Raw genomic sequence first — 17,406 nt, 5'->3', positions numbered from 1 at the left:
GCCATCCATTTGGGATCCTCCATATTGCTTCATAATAACTTGCAGGTTCTAACACTGTTACATTTTGCATCTATCATAAATATCTGAAAGTAATTTAGTACCCATTATAAGTGCATCATCAACTAGCTAATATTGATTTAACAAATGGTCAACTATTGACATTTTTTCAACACCATTCCAATTCTATTGTTCATCCTTCATAAAGTACACATCCCTACTTGTAAGATTTTTCCTTTTGGAATGTTGAAAAACTCTATAAACCTTGGATAATGAACTATATCCCACGAAAATCCTAGATTCAACTTTCTTATCTAGCTTGTCTCTCTTAATCTATTACACTAAGTGATGTTAGGAATTCAAGTGAGTCTAAGTCCCACATTAACCAGAAATGAGAAAGTAGAGCACTATATAAAGATAAAGACCCATAAACCCAGTGCATTAAGGTTTTGGGTTGAGAGTGGTGTCAGTGTCTTATGTGGTTAGGCTCAGATCTCATTGGTGTTGTTCTCCTAGTGAAACCCCCTTTGTAAAACCTAACAAGTGAAACATAAACATCCAAACACTTTAAAATATTTCAAATATTGCTACAAGGAAGGTAAAGCAAATATTGTCACAACTTAAACATTAATACACAACTGAATGAAAATAGGAGTAGGGAATATTATCCTAATAAAAAAATATTACCTATAAACACTTTTTTTTACTTTTTCGAGTAAAAGAAAATTAGAACAAGATATCGGTCTTCGCTCTCATCTTTATTCTCCATGCAACGAAGATTTGGAGAGGAAATAAAGAAATATAACTTTTTGAATAAATTTTCAGTACACCATCAAGTCAATAATATTCCTTCCGTTCCACAATCCTAAGAAGCGGAAAAAATAAAATCACTTTTAACCCAACATATGTTTTTGTTTGAACACAAAAAAAGAATGGGAAAAGATGTAAAATTCGGACCACAGATAAGGGACATAGGAAAGCTTGTTTTAAACATGGGTGATTTATTGTAAAATGAACATGTGTTAATAATTCAATTTGGATTATTTGAATAAAACCCAAGGGTAATTATATATATATATATATATATATATATATATATATATATATAATTACATAGATATGCCGAAGAAGATTAATATGTTAGATTGAAGTATTTGGCATATACTATACATATATTATATTTTCAGTGGTATCTAATACACGTATCGTATTTATGCATCATAGATCATTATCTATTTACCAAAAATCAATCACAAATCATACGCATTATTCGGATAAATATTACAAAACATTAATGCATGTCTAGTTCTGCATTAAATTTATATAAAATTAATTATATTTAACTTTTTAATTTATATTCAGTATATGTTTAATTTTCAAAATTAATTAAAAAATAAAAAAATTACTTAAATAACTAACTCTTACTTTGGTGTCGAAGAATCGATTATATATACAAGTCCACTGATATTTCTAATTTAATACACTTAGATTTTGTTATCATGCGTCATTTTCAAGACAGTGCTGTAATGATTGGCTATTGTAAATTTAAATTAAACTAAACATTCTTCTGTATTTTTAAATAATTTCATTATTTGTAGGAATATATTCAAATTTATTTTATTGGAAAAGTTGGTAAAGTATGTAGATAAGTATTGTTTTGAAATAATAGACTGATAAACGAATTTAAAGTTTGAAGCGGGATAGTGAGACAGGAGACGAGATCGCCTACAGAATCCACAAACACTCCAAACAATCCTCACCTTTAAATTTTATTTATTTCATCACGAAACATGATCTAGAGCGTGCATCATGTGCAGTTGTGTAGCCGATTCTGTTCGGTGAAATAGAACACACTACAAAATGCCAACATCCAGAGACACCGAGCGACACAGGTCGACGACGATGGTGAAACTCTCCATCCCTTACTCGATTTGAAATTAGGGTTTCTCTTGTAATCGCCATCTCATATTCTTGATTTGTTTGCAGGATGAAATCGAAGAGTTGGAACCATTGTTTGACTACAGCCGGGTTCAGCCTGTGAACCCCATCACCATCGATGGTGCGTTTCTTTTCTTGAAAAATTTCGACTACTTCAAACCCTAATTTTTACAAGATTACTGTTTACCCTTTTTATCACTACCCTACGGGAGTTTGTGTTTGAATTTGAATGTCTGATTGTGATGGTCGCAGATGATTTTTATGATGACGACGATGTGATTTTTCTTGATGGTAAGAAGAGGAAGACTACCCAGACTGTAAGTCTTATTTTAGGCTCTGATTTTCACGTATTTGTGCCCTGATTATTGGTTTTGGTTTTGTAACTATTGAAAATGTTGGGGTTTTAGGTTGAGGATGACAAGAAGACCAATGGGAAAGGAGTCTCAGTGGTGAACATTGAAGATCAAGATGATGATTGGTTACCCCCTCCACCAATGAGTGCAAGTAATTCGCAGAGGTCGATTGATGATGATTCAACTTTGAAAAAATTAAGGTTGTGTACTTTTCACTCTCCTTAGGAATTTTCAAATGCCAAATCTTAGTTGCTTGCTATTGCTTCTTTTTTTACTCCCCCGTGAAATTATATTGTCATTGTTCTGCGCTGGAATTGGTTGCTCCAACAGTGATATTATAGGATAAGAATAATGCATACATCTGTAGTCTATTGTGGGATGGGTGATAGCCTTTTTTATGTTCTTGAAAAAAAAAATTGGCCACTCAACCCTAACCACATAATGCAATGATAAAATGGAATCGTTGACACAGTTTTTCATTTTGTTTCTGTATATCTATACTTTTTGTGTGTTAATCATCTGTGGTTTCCTCTGGAACTAGACTTGCCTTTTGCGTTGCTCCACATGTGGATATTACACAGAAAAAGATGTGCATTGGTGAATAAAATGGTTTTAATTTTCCATATAATTACTCCCAATACCTACCCGCTTTTATCTACAGTTTCTAACAGGGTGTTACTTATGCATGTAGATTAAAGAAGCAGGAACTTGCCTCATTTGCTGAATCAGCAAAACAATTGTTAAAAGATGTGGAAGAGTCTTCTAAATTCGAAGTTAATGATTCGTTGCAGTCTTCGGTAGATGGTGTAGATGAGAAAAGTCTACAGCATTCTGAAAGACCAAAGATTGTCATTTCTGTTCAAGACAAAGATGGAACAAAGCAGATTCGAATGTTCATGGTATATAATTCCGTCAACAGATATACTTTTTGTTGTCAATGCATGATTATCGTTATCCTATGATTCACGATTCGGTTCATCAGCTTGGTGATACAATATTTGCGTTGCATTAATTGTTTCTGAATTGCTTGTGAACCATGCAAATAGCAAAGGATCGTGTGAATCACCCTCGCGCAATTCTTCAGCAGTTGGGGTGTGACATCTTGCTGTACAAAGCCATCAGCTTTGTACCCGGCCATTGGGGCTGGAATAATAATTTTCACAACCAAAGATCCAGTCTCTGTTCCACTTTAGCTGCTCTTACTGCTAGTGGAGGGAGATGACCCACAACCCTAATTTAAAACAAAGAAAAATGTTTTTTTCCTTTAGGAGTTTCTCTGTCTTAGATGCAGGTCAAACACCACCGAGTTATGATTTTTTACTTTGGGCCGTAAGTTATTATTGGATCACTGGGAAATTCTTCCTCCTGCACCGTATATTTTTCTTCTTCCAGCTCCCTATAATTATATTTGATGGACAAAACTGCTCTTATGCTATCCCGATTGTTTTATTTTTCAGGTAAAATCTAGTTGTAATTATTGGCACAAGAGTTGTGTTTCTGTTTTTTTTTTTCAAAGCTGCTTTTGTTGGGACAAGAATTGTGTTTCTGATTTTTTTTTTCAAAGCTGCTTTTCATTTATAGGCCAGTGGACATATTTTCAAAACAGAGTTTGGCCTCAATCCTTACGCTCATATTTTATTTGTCTCTAGGATGACAAGTTTGAAAGGATTGTCAAGACATATGCCGATAAAATCAAGTGTGACCAGAAACAGATAGTATTGTCCTTTGATGGTGATAAAATAAGTTCGTCCGAAACCCCTGCTAGCCTTGGGATGGAAGACGATGATATTATTGAAGTTCACGTGAAATCACGTTGATCCAGGTGAGTAATATTCTATCTTTCTGTTTTTAAGAAATCTTTGATTTTGTTCATAGTATTACGATATCTTGCATTAGTAATGCACTTCTGACTTGAATTAATGTAAGGGTGTCACCTGCGTACTCACTTTCTGTCATTGACTTGTTTTTTTCCAGGGAAGTATCATATTGTCTCCTGCTCCAGTAGCCGTTCGATTGATTGCTTCATTCAAAACGTAATTTGCTTCTTTTTGCTGGAAATAGTTACAATATCGCCTATACTCATCTGACCAGGTAATCATGGTGCTCAAACTGACATTTCGGACGATGTTTGGGAGTTACATTACCCTTGAAGGTTTTTGTGTTTTTAGCATCTTTAGTAAAACAAGAACAATTCTAGTTCGTATTTGCAATACTTATTTGTACAGCAAATATTTTGACAGAATAGTTTAGGCACTCTTTTGTTAGATGTTTGTCATATAGGTCTGTTAAAATCCAGAAAACCTCCCGGTATTAGAGGTGCCTGCATTTTGTTTTCTGCTGTTTGGTTGATCGTTCAATAGATCTGTAAGCGAAGAGTTAGCTCAAAGTCGATTCCGAAACTTTAGTTGAAACACACATATAGAGATTATTTTTAACACTAGATTACATAAACAAATGCAAGTATCATTTTATGGTTACTCATTTTCAAATTAGAGATTTTAATTTGTAGTCCAGGATATGTATTAATTTTAATTTTTCCAATTTATTATCCTCTGACGTTATTCATAGAGACAATTAGCGAGCATGTCTCTTGAAGACTGTTAAAATGCTAAAATTTTACGCAAAAATATTCAAGCAATCTAAAAAAAGAGAAATGGTTTAGAACAATGAATCATACAATGCATTTTTATAATTAAAAGAGAGAGAAATAGAATTATGATAGAGATGGAAAAGGTACCGTTCATGTATTAAAGGCTTAAGTATGAGTTTAGTTCTTTAATATTAGAAAGTTGTTTTTTCTTTTAACGTAACTTAGTCCTTTCAAAAACATAATTGTTTTTCTTTCAAAGTTGATAGAGATGATTATCCTTGTTATTTTATACATTTTCAATAAAAATCAATCAATATATATTGTAATATCATTTATATTGATCTCAAAATTTCCTATGACATGAAAACAAGATTAAATAACATCTTGTTATTCAGTTAATAAAAATTTAATAAATTTACGTAAATACTTTTTTTTTCATATGTAAAACTTTTGAAATATTCTTATCTACATAGTAGGTAGTCAACGTAATCAATTTTTGATATCTTTTTATTGTGTGTTTGAATAAGACAATTTAAGAAGGTAATTTATTTATTTGGAGAATTTAAAATTTTTTCAAAGAATATGACATATTTTGATGAGAAAATAAAAAGAAAATTGAAATTGAGAAATTTTAAGAAGGCATTTCAAACAACTAAAATACTAAAATTTAAACTTTATTTAAATAATGAGGAAATAAAAATTCTTTAAGTTGTGAAATTGTTCATTAGTTAAGATAAAAATGTCCACAAGTCTAAAAAGTTGAATTGGACCGAACATAAAATTGAGATGAGTCAGCTTAGATCAAAGGTCGAGTCAAGATGATCTAGGTCAAAGATCGAATCGGATCGAGTTAGGTTGGATCGAAGGTCAAGTAGGGTCGAAGGATGAATTGGCCGGATTAGAACAAGCATACCGGCCTAAGTCGAAAGTCGAGTTGGGCTAAGTTGGGCCAAAGGTCGATTTAGGTTGGGCGGGGTCGAAAGTCGAGTTAAGTTGGACTAAAATGAAGATCAAGCTAGGTCAAACTAGATCGGACTGAAGGTTGACTTGAGCCTATCAGAAGGTCAAGTCGGGACAATTCATACTAAATGCTGAACCATGTCGGTCTGGACTAAAGGTTGAGTTGTGTTAAGGTTAATTTGAACCACAAATCAATACGAGTTGTATCAAATCAAATTTCATAACTAAATTAAGTTAAATTTAAATTAAATTTAAAGATAGAGTTGAGTTTGCGGTAAAATAAAAAATTAATTATTTTATAAAAAAAATTAAAATTAAAAATATTTTAATTATTTTATCCAAACTTAAATAATTATAAAAAAATAAATTACAAATAATTCAATTATTAAATATTCAATTTTTTGAAATTATTGAAATCCGTACTGTATTAATGTTTTCTGAGGGAAAAACATTTGTCGGAAGGGATTGAAGGACTGTGTCAAGCGGGAGGGATGATATATGAGCCACGTGGAAGAGGCAAATAAGACTATTTTTAATGCAGAGTACTTAATCAATTTAAGATCTAAATTTTATAAGATAAATTGACAGGAGAATAAATTTAGATATGAGAATCTTAAATATGATATTAAGTCATAAAAAAAATATTTTTTAAAACAACCTATTTTCTGAAAGAAATATTCTAAAATAATAAAAAATATTTTTATTACAAATAATTTTTGTTGAGAAATATTATAGACCAATAACTAGAAAAGAATAATTCACAATAAATTAATAATAAAAATATTTTAAAATTAAATATTTGTAAGGTAAAGTGTAAATAACATAGAATTAAATGAATTTTATAAGACTCTTATATTTGAAGAAAAATATAGACAGATCTTAAAAATGAAACGATATAGAGAGACTCATAAAACCTAAATTAAAACTGTATTATAATCTCCATTGAGAGTGTCCTGATGCCAAAAGGTATGTTCGTTAGTAAAGAGAAAAGTAACTATATAATTGGAAAAAAGGTAGAAACTTATCCTAAATATTTTAAAAAAGAGAAAAATAATAAATTCTTTTTTTTGTAAATTAAAATTAGTTTATATAAATTTATAGAAATTATATAAACTTTTTTCCAAAATAGATTGATAGATAATATATAATTTAATTTTAGATTGTAAAAAAATCATTCTTTTTAAAAAATATTCAAGGATATGTTTACATTCCCCGAGAAAATTGGTTATCTAAACCTAAATCTGTAGGCCCAAGCATAGCACAAAATCCAATTTTGGGCCAAGAGTCCACTATTGTTACCCACGCCACGCACATGTAAAATGTTGTCTTCCTCTCTCACCCAACTTGCATTCCATCTTTGCATCTCCAAAGTTTCAAATTTCCCCCTTTTCTTTACTTTTGGTCCCACACCTTATTCCATCTCCAAATTTAATATAATAAACAATTAAAGTTTTAGGAAAAATACCAAATGATTGTTTGATTTTCAGTACACATACATTTATATATAATGTATGAAATTAATAAACTAAATTTCAGTTATGATTTTCAGAGTTAGTAATTTATGATATCCACTGTTTTATTCCCATGGAGTTTTATTCTTGTACTCTATATCTCCGAAAAATAATGGTATATATTTCTTTTATAATTTTACTACTTTATTATATAAAATAAATAAATTTAACATCTTAATACTACTAGTCAAACACAAGAAATAAAAGAATTAAGAAATTATAGAAATCTTTATAATTATTCATATAATAGTTAATTTTTAAAAATATAAAAGTTAACATATCAACTATGCTAAAAAAACATGTATTATTTTAACAACACAAGCGATAATGATTTCTTTTTATCTTCACACAATCATTTATCAACGATCACTGATCTACCTTTTTCTTTTCATACCGACTACTCAATCACATTCAAACAAACGAAATGAAGTTTGAAATTTTAAAAGAATATATATTATAAAAATAAAAGAAAATAAGAAGAAAAAATTGAAAAACCTTATCTTATAATAAGAAATAAACTATGAAAATATAAAAACTTAAGTCTCATTTTGATTATTTTTTATGTCATTTTTAACTGTAAAAACTGTCACATTTTTTAACTTTTTTTGTTTATCTTATTTTTGTTTTGTTTTCATGGTATATTTTTTTATTTTTACATAAATATTCAAATAAAAAATATACTAAAAAATTTGACTACTTTATATAATGAAAAATAATAAAAAATATTACAATAAAAAATTTCAAAGTAATTTTAGTTTAAGTGCTGTAATTTTTTCCTCAAAACTAAAAATAAAGTCTAACAAAGAAAAAGAAGCCAAAATCAAACGTTTTTTTAGTTAAATATGTTTTTAATATTTCAAGTTTTAGTCAGTTTTGGAATTAATTTCTTTTTGAAATTTTATACTAATTTAGTCATTTATTTTTAGAAATGTGTAGATTTAGTCATTCTTACCAAAAATTTTTAAGTTTATTTAATATTGTAAATGCGTTTTATAATAATATTTGAGTTAACATTGAAACAAAGATGTGTTAAACGGTGTAAATAATTCAAATACTATTATAAAATGGGCTTAAAACATCATATAAATGTAACACAATTTAGTTAAAAGTTCTAAATTTACGTATTTTTAAAAATAAATGACTAAATTAATCAAACGTTTTGAAAAGATACTAATTCTAAATTTTAATTAAATTTAAGAGACAAAAATATATTTAATTTTTTTTTACCAAAATCAAATGCAAAAAGAAGACAAAAGCTAAAAGATTATTTAAACCTTAGCATTCGATTAGTAATATAAAACTCACACGAATTAACCTCTTTTTTTTTTCAAGAGTAAATAAGTAGATGGGGCTTGAATTATTAACAGTGTTGTCTGAAATCATATTATGCTGATACAAGTCAACACCTCCTACACTTTTCGCGTCAGTCCAAACAACATTTATTTAATGCACTGTCAATCTCACCTACAGCGCAATTCAATGCTATTTTCTTTTTATTTTTCTCAATTATCTTCTCATTTGTGTCTAATAAATAGCTTCAGCCACTTGTAATAATCATAACACAGAATAATAGAATTTTACTTTTAAAAAAAAAAATACATTAAAAAAAATGATGTAATAGAAAAAAAACAAAGTATGATTAAATAGATTGAAAAGAGTTACAGAGTACAGTACTTTTGTTTGTTGCGATGTAAATGGAGTGAAAAGTAACGTGACGGAGTCGTGAGACACGAGGGGTGGGCCCGGGGTGGCCGGTCCGGTTGGGCCCATCCCATTAGGCGAGTTCCGATTGGCCCAACGCGGCTAACCTTTGGGATTACGTAACCACCACATTCACATGCACTATACACTGGATAACGTCCTCATGGACCCCACTTCACCACATCGCTCTTCCATGCTGGAAAAGTTCCATCTCTTCACTGTACACGTCACCTCCCCCAATTGGGTAAAGCCTGCAACAACGCATGACTCTTGTTGCTTCCTTCCCTTTCTTCTTCTTCACTGCACAACAAGAATCCACACACCACAACCCACACTTTCCAAAATTCACAACCCCTCTCTCTTTTTTCCCACAAACAAACACTTTTCGCTGCTTTCTCTTTGCTCTCTTCCACTTTTTATTTATTGGGAAACAGTCGTAGGTAGAATCTCTTACTTCCTTTTCGCTTTTCCAACTCCTTCTCAAAAGTCAACTCTCCATGCTTCTCTCGGATTTCATGTTCATTGTTGCTTCCTTTCACTGGTTTCTATACACTATTTTTCCTGCTTTTTACTTTCTTCGCTTTTTTTCATCACGAAAATTAAATTTAATTCGGCTTTTCTTTTTTTTTTTGTTTGCTTCTGGTGGTTTTCTTATCTTCATTCATTTCTGTTATAGTTTTTGCTACTCTTTTTTGGGAGGACAGAGTGGTGGGCTATGATTACTTAGTTCCCTCTGATTTGGGTGTTTTTATGATGGGTGATTTCACTATCATACCATTACAAGTTCTCGAGTTATTATTAGTCGTGTGGGTAAATTGTGGATTTTTGAAATAGTTCTTTTGGATTTGTAATCGATTTGGACCAACAGGTAAGACATGGACATTTGAATCGCTTTTTTCTTTCCATAATAGTATATTGAGTAAATAGTATATCCAGTGTCAGCGTTCACCATTATTCAGTTATGAATCGTTACATATAATGGATTTGTCATTTTTTTAATAGTAATCACTTTAAATGTTATATTTGTTATGGTTTCTGATTATTTGTATCTATCATGATTTCTGAATAGTTGGCAATTTTTTTTTTTATATTTTCTGGTTTATAGAAAATAAACTATTTTCCATTTTTATTTTGTCAAAGGACTGTTTTATCATTCTTAACAGTCTTCTTATGGTTTCACAAGTATAACTGCATTTCATGTGAAGCTATTCTGCAGTTTCCATTTTTTCTTCTTCAGCTTTAAATTCTATTGACCCTGTGCGATTTTGTTTACAGCTTGTAAACCTTCACAGGGCAACAACTGATGCAAGACGAGATTGCCTTTTGCATAAAAGGACTCTGCAACCCTGCATGGTAGCTGAGCTGATATCTGGATCTTCTTTATTTAAATTGGTGTCTATACAGTATGCAGTTTTGTAATCTCAGAGCCTTTTTCATTATTGGAATTGAAGATTAAGGAAATGGAGAAGGTTTGTGAGTTCTGCACGGCCCTGAGGCCACTTGTTTACTGTAAAGCTGATTCGGCATATCTTTGTCTATCCTGTGATGCGAAGGTGCATTTGGCAAATGCTTTGTCCGGCCGGCACCTCCGGAACCTTGTGTGTAACTCATGTGGAGATCGTGTTGCTTATGTTGTATGTTTGGACCACAAAATGTTAATCTGTCGAGACTGTGATCAAAAGTTGCACAATAATTCTTTATCACACCAGAAACGAGCTATCAGAAGTTTCATAGGTTCCCCTTCTGCTAAAGACTTTGCAGCACTCTGGGGGTTTGAATTGAATGAGATTGAAAACTGTGCCAATCAGGATCAGTTTGATTCAGTTTCTTGTGTTTCTGCGGAATTGAATGTAGCACAAGTCTCAGGAAAGCCTGACATTCAAAATGGGGTCCCTTCACTGCTAGCTGGGGCCAAACTTGATGAGGGATCGACCAGTCAACAAGGTCAGGTAAGCAAGACAGAGTTTTAATATCTCATTTATTGTACTGATGAAATATATTATACGTAGTTTTGGATTTCAGTCATTTCAAAACTACTTTAATAGCTAAAGCTCTCATGATATAAAATTTAGCTTTGTCACCGAAGTTTTCCAATAAATATAAGATGGCTGTAGTCATAAACCATCTGGTACTTCTGAATTGATTGACTTTATAATACTGAGCCCATAAAAGGCATAGTTTAAAAGCACGTACACACATGTATATTAAAGTTTACGAGTTTACTTTCCATACTTTGTGAGAATTAGAGGAGTCATTATAACGACTTAAGAGTTGAACAGGATGTACACTGTTATTGCTTTCAAATTACTTTAAAAGGATGCAATAATAGAGTACTTGATACTTTAGTTCCGAAAATTATAAAGTAATGGTTAATCTAGTCCTCGTTTTATAAAAAGGATGTCAGTTAATTTAGTCTATCAAATTGGCTCCAACAGTTAATTTGGTCTTTTAGATTATAAAATTAATAATTTAATTCCTGAATTCAACAACCACTGTCAACTTTGCTATCTAATTTAACAACTATCCATCAATTTGGTTCTTGGCATTTAGGGACGAAGCCACTGATAATACACAATAAAGTGAGAGGCTAAATTGACTGATACACACTTACAATCAGAACCCAAAATGACTTACATTTAAACTAAAACAAGTCGAGGGATTACAATTTCTTTTAACAATTCCAGGGAGTAAAATAATTAATAATTTTTTTTTTTGGAAATTGATTTGATGGTTACTCTTGTCTTGGACAAATGATAGAAACTACCAGTTTATTAAATCTGGAGCAAATCCAAGGAATGGTTTGTGCATTCTCAAATTTAGGAATATGCAACATGTTTTGGCCAAATTGGTGTTCCTCTCACCTTGTAAAATCTCTTGTAGTTGCTAAAACTTCCTTCCTTTCTCATTGTATGACAACCGCTTGGTCAGAACACAACAATTACGGGAAGGTGTAATTTAAAATGTAACCCTTAAAGTATTTACTTAAATTGTAATTTTTTTTTTCTAGTCCCAATTCAATAAATCAAGACAACAAATAGTATAATTTGGATATACATGTCTAATTAATTAGAAAAAGGAACAGCTTCTATCATATGTATAAATGCAACCCATATGGTTTACTCTTTTCCGCTTCTGATACAAGTTAAAATGTGATGCATCTCAATTTTTAATATTGTCTTGCAGATATTGCACAATCATCAAGAGCGTCAAACTATTGTGCAGCAGATTATTGATCTAAAATGGCTCCAACAAATTGAGGAGATTGATTATTCTGCAAAGATCAGCAGGCTAAAAGAAAAAAAATCATCACCTTCATTATATCACACTCTTAAGAAATTGGACGAAAAATTCAATGGTCAATCACAAAATTCCCAGGATTTGGCTACTAATGTTCTGGAAAAATACTGTCCTACTGTGGAGCCGAGTACAGAAACTGTGCCCTCTACTTTTTCTCAACTTGATAATTTATCTTCATCTTCTATTATCGATCTTCCCTTGCATGGAGAATTGTTCTGGACGTGCAAAAGTCCACTTCGAAGTAATCAGGTCAGAGATTTCTTTGTTCGAAGACCACTGGTTTTAACCTCTGTTCTTCTTTATGAAATATGAACTGCTAACTTCTTCTCCTATTTTGCACCTTGCTTTGGTGGGATGCATGCCTTTGGTTACATGAAAATATGAACATGTACACACAAATATCAAAACTTTTTTCGATTGAAGTTTGAAAGAGAACACTAGGTTTTGTACGTCATTGGATAATATATTTAGCATATGATGAAGAATGGGAACATAGAACCGAGGAATAAACACAAAAACAATTGAAAAATTCCATATTTGATATTAAATTATTAAAGATAAGCTATCATCAAGGAGACAGATATTATGCTGTATAGGTAACTCAAAGGGCACTAAATCTAACCAGACAAGCAACGCGAGCTTAAAACTCAAGTATATCTTGTCTACTCTGGGAAAGAAAACCACAATCTAGCTAGGGATAAGATATCCCAATTCCCATTCAACTAAATCCTAACTTCTGAAATTACGGATATTCCCTCAATCCTGATTATAAACAGCAATTCACATTTTCTGCTACATTACAAATCATAATTTAATCGAATTTGAAATAGAATTTCCCCATACTGCAATAAGCTTCCAACAGTTATAATTGTTATACATTTCTCCTTTTCCTTTATTGCAACATATTAATAAAAAAGCTTTATGATGATGTCTGTGTAACCCAGCAAGGATAAACAGAATTACATATTGATGAAGAGCTTAAAGGACAAACTGGACCAACAAAACCCATACATAAGAAAGGATATTATGCTAGAAACAAAACACAAGTATAGTATGCTAAGAAAAGGAGTTATTTTTACATATAATTATTGAAACGGGTATTGGTTTCATAATATAAGATTAATATCATTCCAAGACTTTCCTAATGGTGAAGGTCCTCCTATGCAAAGGCTTTAACTTGTCTCTTCCAGGCCTATCCTTGTTTAAAGAAAAATTGGGTTCAAGCTGGAAAAAATGGAAAATCATACAAACAAATTTCAGCCAGCTTTTGAATGTCTTTAACAGGAATTTGGTTGGAAAATGCCAAATTAAACATGCTCTTGATAGGGTTTCTAAACTCAAATCGGTATCATAGAAAGTTTGGAAATTTTGTTTCAAACATAGCATGCTGGCTTTTTAATCTTAGACCTCCCTCCCAATCTGTCAGTGACAAGAAAGAGGAGGAGTTGAATATCTAGTAATGTAGCAAGACACTTGTTTTGCTGTGTGTTTGTGACTGCTCTTGCATTTGATTCATTTATATTTGGTTGACATTATATTGATTGTTCAGTATCTACATTTGGTCAACTTTATACTTGTTGTCAAAATGGAAATTTCTTTTTGTCAATGTTGCAGCTGTGGTCCCAAAATATTCAAGACCTTGGTATATGTGAAGAACTTGTTCGTCTGGATGATTTTAACATCCCTGATGTTGACTTAACTTTCCAAAACTTTGATGAATTATTTGGAGGAGATAAGGATCCAATTAGAATATTGTTTGATGATCAAGATGTCTCCTGCTCTTCTTTAGAGAAGGATAAGTCAATCGACAAGTCAGATATTGACAATCTAAGTGCAATGGAGGTCTGAATTTCTTCCTTTATAAGTCAACATATTTTCATTCCTTCTTAGTGTGTTGATAGTTGTAGGGCTACATCAGACTACAATGATTAGAGAAGAGCGTCATAATATTTATATCAACTTTAGCAGAATGTGAACAGAAATTTATTTTTGTAAGGCTAATTTTAAAGGACAAAGGGCAATATTAATGCAGAGTAATAATGTTATGCAGAACAGTGCACTTCAGCAGTTTCCTTTCGGTGACTTATCACTTCTTGAATCAAAAGCGGAAATGTGAAACTTTCAAATTTAGACATGAATAATATTGGTTTAAATGCTTTCTGATTCATGGTTTTGGTTATACCACACATTTTTTTGGAAAGCATTCAAACACAAATGCAGTTGCAATGATACCATAGATACAGTAAAATAGTTAATATAAGTTTCAGCAATCATTGTATGTAACTACTTTATATCTTGATTTCTGAAGCTATTTATAACCACAAAAGTTCAAAGAAATACCATAGAAGAAGAATTGGAGGACTACTGTGTCCTCCCATGTGATACAATGATTTAGGTCCATAATTGTGTAATATATGGTGCAAATGTTTTGAAGCTCCCATATTTTTATAGTATAAGCTTTAGAATAAAAAATTCATTATGTAGTTTAAGGTTAACTCCAGTTGATCTTCATCAAAATCATCTAATACTGTATTCATGAATAGTTGATCGAGCTAAGATATAAGAAGTCAAGGTAACATCGACGAGATACCCCGTCTCCAAAATAAAATACCTATTAATTGTACTCTTGTTTTTCTGTCATGAAAGGATTCTTCGGCTTCTGCATCCATTAATCTCTCCCAATATGATCATGAGAACAAGCATATGAACCCTCTCGGCCAGTACTGTCCAAAAAGCATGGATCCTACGCATGCGACTCAACCATTTGATTCAAATATACCCTTATCTGTTTTGGGATTCACTTTGGAAAGCAGTTTCACAGGTCATGAGGACAGTGTCCTTTCTCCCTACAGTGAAGGGAAGGCTTATTCAGGTAGTTAAATTGAATTGAAGATTGCACATGTGGAGCCTAAAGGAAATGTCATATGAAGTATAAAGAGAAAAGGTCTCAATTGTGAGTTCTGAGTGCTAAGTGTCTCACTTTAGCCTATGTTTAGTTGAGTCATTTTAACATGCCATTCAGTTATTATCACATACCTGTTAGTTCTTCATCTCAGTATTGTCAATTTTGACATTCGAGTTTGTTTTTGGTACCTCATTGATCTATTACCAGCAATAATGCATTTTGTCCCTGGAAATATTATTAAGTTGATATTTGTATTTTATCAATTTTTATCATATTTATATTCTTTCTGCTTCCAGGCATGAGAAGCAATTTCGACTTCTATCCAGGAAACCTGGAGCTAATGTAAGAAAGAGAGTGAAAGGCATTGCTATGACAGAAAGCATTTGACTTTTGCATATTCATGCTGTAGATATCTCTCTCTATTCCAGATTGTTCCTCATCATGAAGCATTTGTTAACTTGATAAATTGATTCGCTCATATTTTTTCTGTTCATAATATATTGTAAAAGTATAGCATCATGATATGTGCTGCTTATTCAGAAAATATAGTTAATCTATGTGTATGTAAATATGAACAATTTCTTCCAAATTTGAGTTTTCTTCCTGTTAAAAGTCTAATAATCTTGACAACTCAATTCCTACATGGTGTTGTATAACATCCACTCAATACCATGGACATTATATTCAGCGGAAAAAAACTCTACAGACAAGTGTTGCAAGTCTCCATGTAATACAAGGAGAATACATTCTTTGCAATATACAGTCCTTTATTGGTTAAAGTTCATCGAAAAATATAAAACTATGAGAGATTTACTAAATTTCGTGTTAGACTCATCTAAATATGTGATTTTCAATAATTCATCTAATGGAAAATATTGCGAGAGTGTGTAATCTACATGCATAAATACTTTGCAAGGTCTTTTTGGTTCTTGATAAATGATATGTTTGTTGCTGTACCTGCAGATCTATGGACTTATTCTGGTTTCTCTTGATAGTTAAGTTTAGTCAACCCTTTGCATTTTTTTTTGCTGACGTTTGAAATCTTAAACCCTATTACAGAATAATCTACCAATACTCAACAGTTATGTTTCAATTCAATCAAAGTTAAGGATTATGCTGTACAACTACAAGCAGCCATTTTCAGTGGCAGCTCTATGCATTGAGAGTAGTAGAGAAAGGGACATTTGTGATTTGCTCTTCAGACCTTGATAAAACTTAAGAACAACTAATTCAGCTTTTAGCAGTGTGACCAAAGCTGTAATGAAAGGGAAAGATAATCTGAACATTGTTTGTTTATGAAAAAATAATATCTGAGAAGAATTGTGTGGCTAACTTAACAACCATGACACGTGGGAAAGAGTTTATCTATTGCTCATTGAGAAAGAAATTAACGTGAGGCTTTTGAATGAGTGTTATTTTATTCAACAAACATTTTGATACCAGATTTTGATGGAGTAGCGATTAGAGGAAGAGGTTGTTGTAAATGTGATAAAGAAGCAATCCCTCTAACCTCTCACTCCAATTCCAAATAGAAAGACCATGATTTCTTTTCTTTTCTTTTCTTTTCTTTTCTTTTCTAAATGAATGTCAAACTGTCTTAATCCACTTCATGACTTGAAAATGGGAAACCAAAGCCTAAACCACACCAGCCAGTACCCTCCTTCAAACTAACTTCAAATTCAAGCATTATATAATCAAATGCTGCCCTAACCGCAACTGCACCTTGAATACGCCCTCTAAACTGTCTTCGCCTCTTATTATCTTTCTGTTAGAACCAAAAAATTATTATTTCTATTTATGTCTATGCTCAAAACCAAGAATAAATCATACAACGTGGACCCCCATTTACCAATTTTATGTCATTCCCTTTTTACAACTTTATATGTATGTAATTTTTTATTTTCTTGTCCGAAGGGTTTTTTAAATAGTTATTTTGTCCTTGTGTAAGTTCTTTCAAGTCCTTTAATTAGAAAAATAAATTTAAGGATCGTTTTGACATCAACGGTTTTTAAAAATAACAAACAAACATATAAGTGCTTATTATTTCATTCGTGTATATGTAACATCAAACTAAACTTTATTGTATTTCTTTTATGGATTTCAATTCTTAAAAATGTATGATGCACTTAAAGAAATTAATTATCAGAGTGAAAA

At 31.6% G+C, this 17,406-nt stretch overlaps 2 protein-coding genes across 8 annotated transcripts; both read left to right on the top strand.

The window, feature by feature from the left end:
• Positions 1–1,681: 1,681 nt before the first annotated feature.
• On the top strand, positions 1,682–4,694 carry LOC114190095. The gene is made up of 7 exons (XM_028078862.1): positions 1,682–1,902; positions 1,984–2,056; positions 2,188–2,252; positions 2,343–2,488; positions 2,980–3,187; positions 3,938–4,110; positions 4,263–4,694. Exons 1-6 carry the CDS (start codon positions 1,858–1,860, stop codon positions 4,103–4,105), a joined length of 705 nt encoding a protein of 234 aa, XP_027934663.1. The 5' UTR covers positions 1,682–1,857; the 3' UTR covers positions 4,106–4,110; positions 4,263–4,694.
• Positions 4,695–9,213: 4,519 nt separating this feature from the next.
• On the top strand, positions 9,214–15,904 carry LOC114191779 (putative zinc finger protein At1g68190). Of its 7 annotated transcripts, none has more exons than XR_003606010.1 (7): positions 9,214–9,490; positions 10,326–10,403; positions 10,502–10,999; positions 12,234–12,596; positions 13,962–14,189; positions 14,994–15,300; positions 15,549–15,649. XR_003606010.1 is itself a non-coding variant. In XM_028081166.1 (7 exons), the coding sequence occupies exons 2-7, from the start codon at positions 10,401–10,403 to the stop codon at positions 15,596–15,598; spliced, it is 1,368 nt and encodes a 455-aa protein (XP_027936967.1). In that variant the 5' UTR covers positions 9,214–9,490; positions 10,326–10,400; the 3' UTR covers positions 15,599–15,856. The 7 variants fall into 7 exon arrangements, 6 of the variants coding, with proteins under 6 accessions (XP_027936967.1, XP_027936972.1, XP_027936970.1 ...); XM_028081166.1 differs by having other exon boundaries at positions 14,994–15,219; positions 15,549–15,856; XM_028081168.1 differs by lacking the exon at positions 9,214–9,490 and adding an exon at positions 9,497–9,591 and having other exon boundaries at positions 14,994–15,219; positions 15,549–15,856.
• Positions 15,905–17,406: the final 1,502 nt, after the last annotated feature.

Source organism: Vigna unguiculata, chromosome 7, assembly GCF_004118075.2.
Source record: "Vigna unguiculata cultivar IT97K-499-35 chromosome 7, ASM411807v1, whole genome shotgun sequence".
NCBI classification, from domain to species: Eukaryota; Viridiplantae; Streptophyta; class Magnoliopsida; order Fabales; family Fabaceae; genus Vigna; species Vigna unguiculata.
The sequence above is the reverse complement of the archived record's forward strand: the minus strand, read 5'-3'. Positions and strand labels throughout refer to the sequence as shown.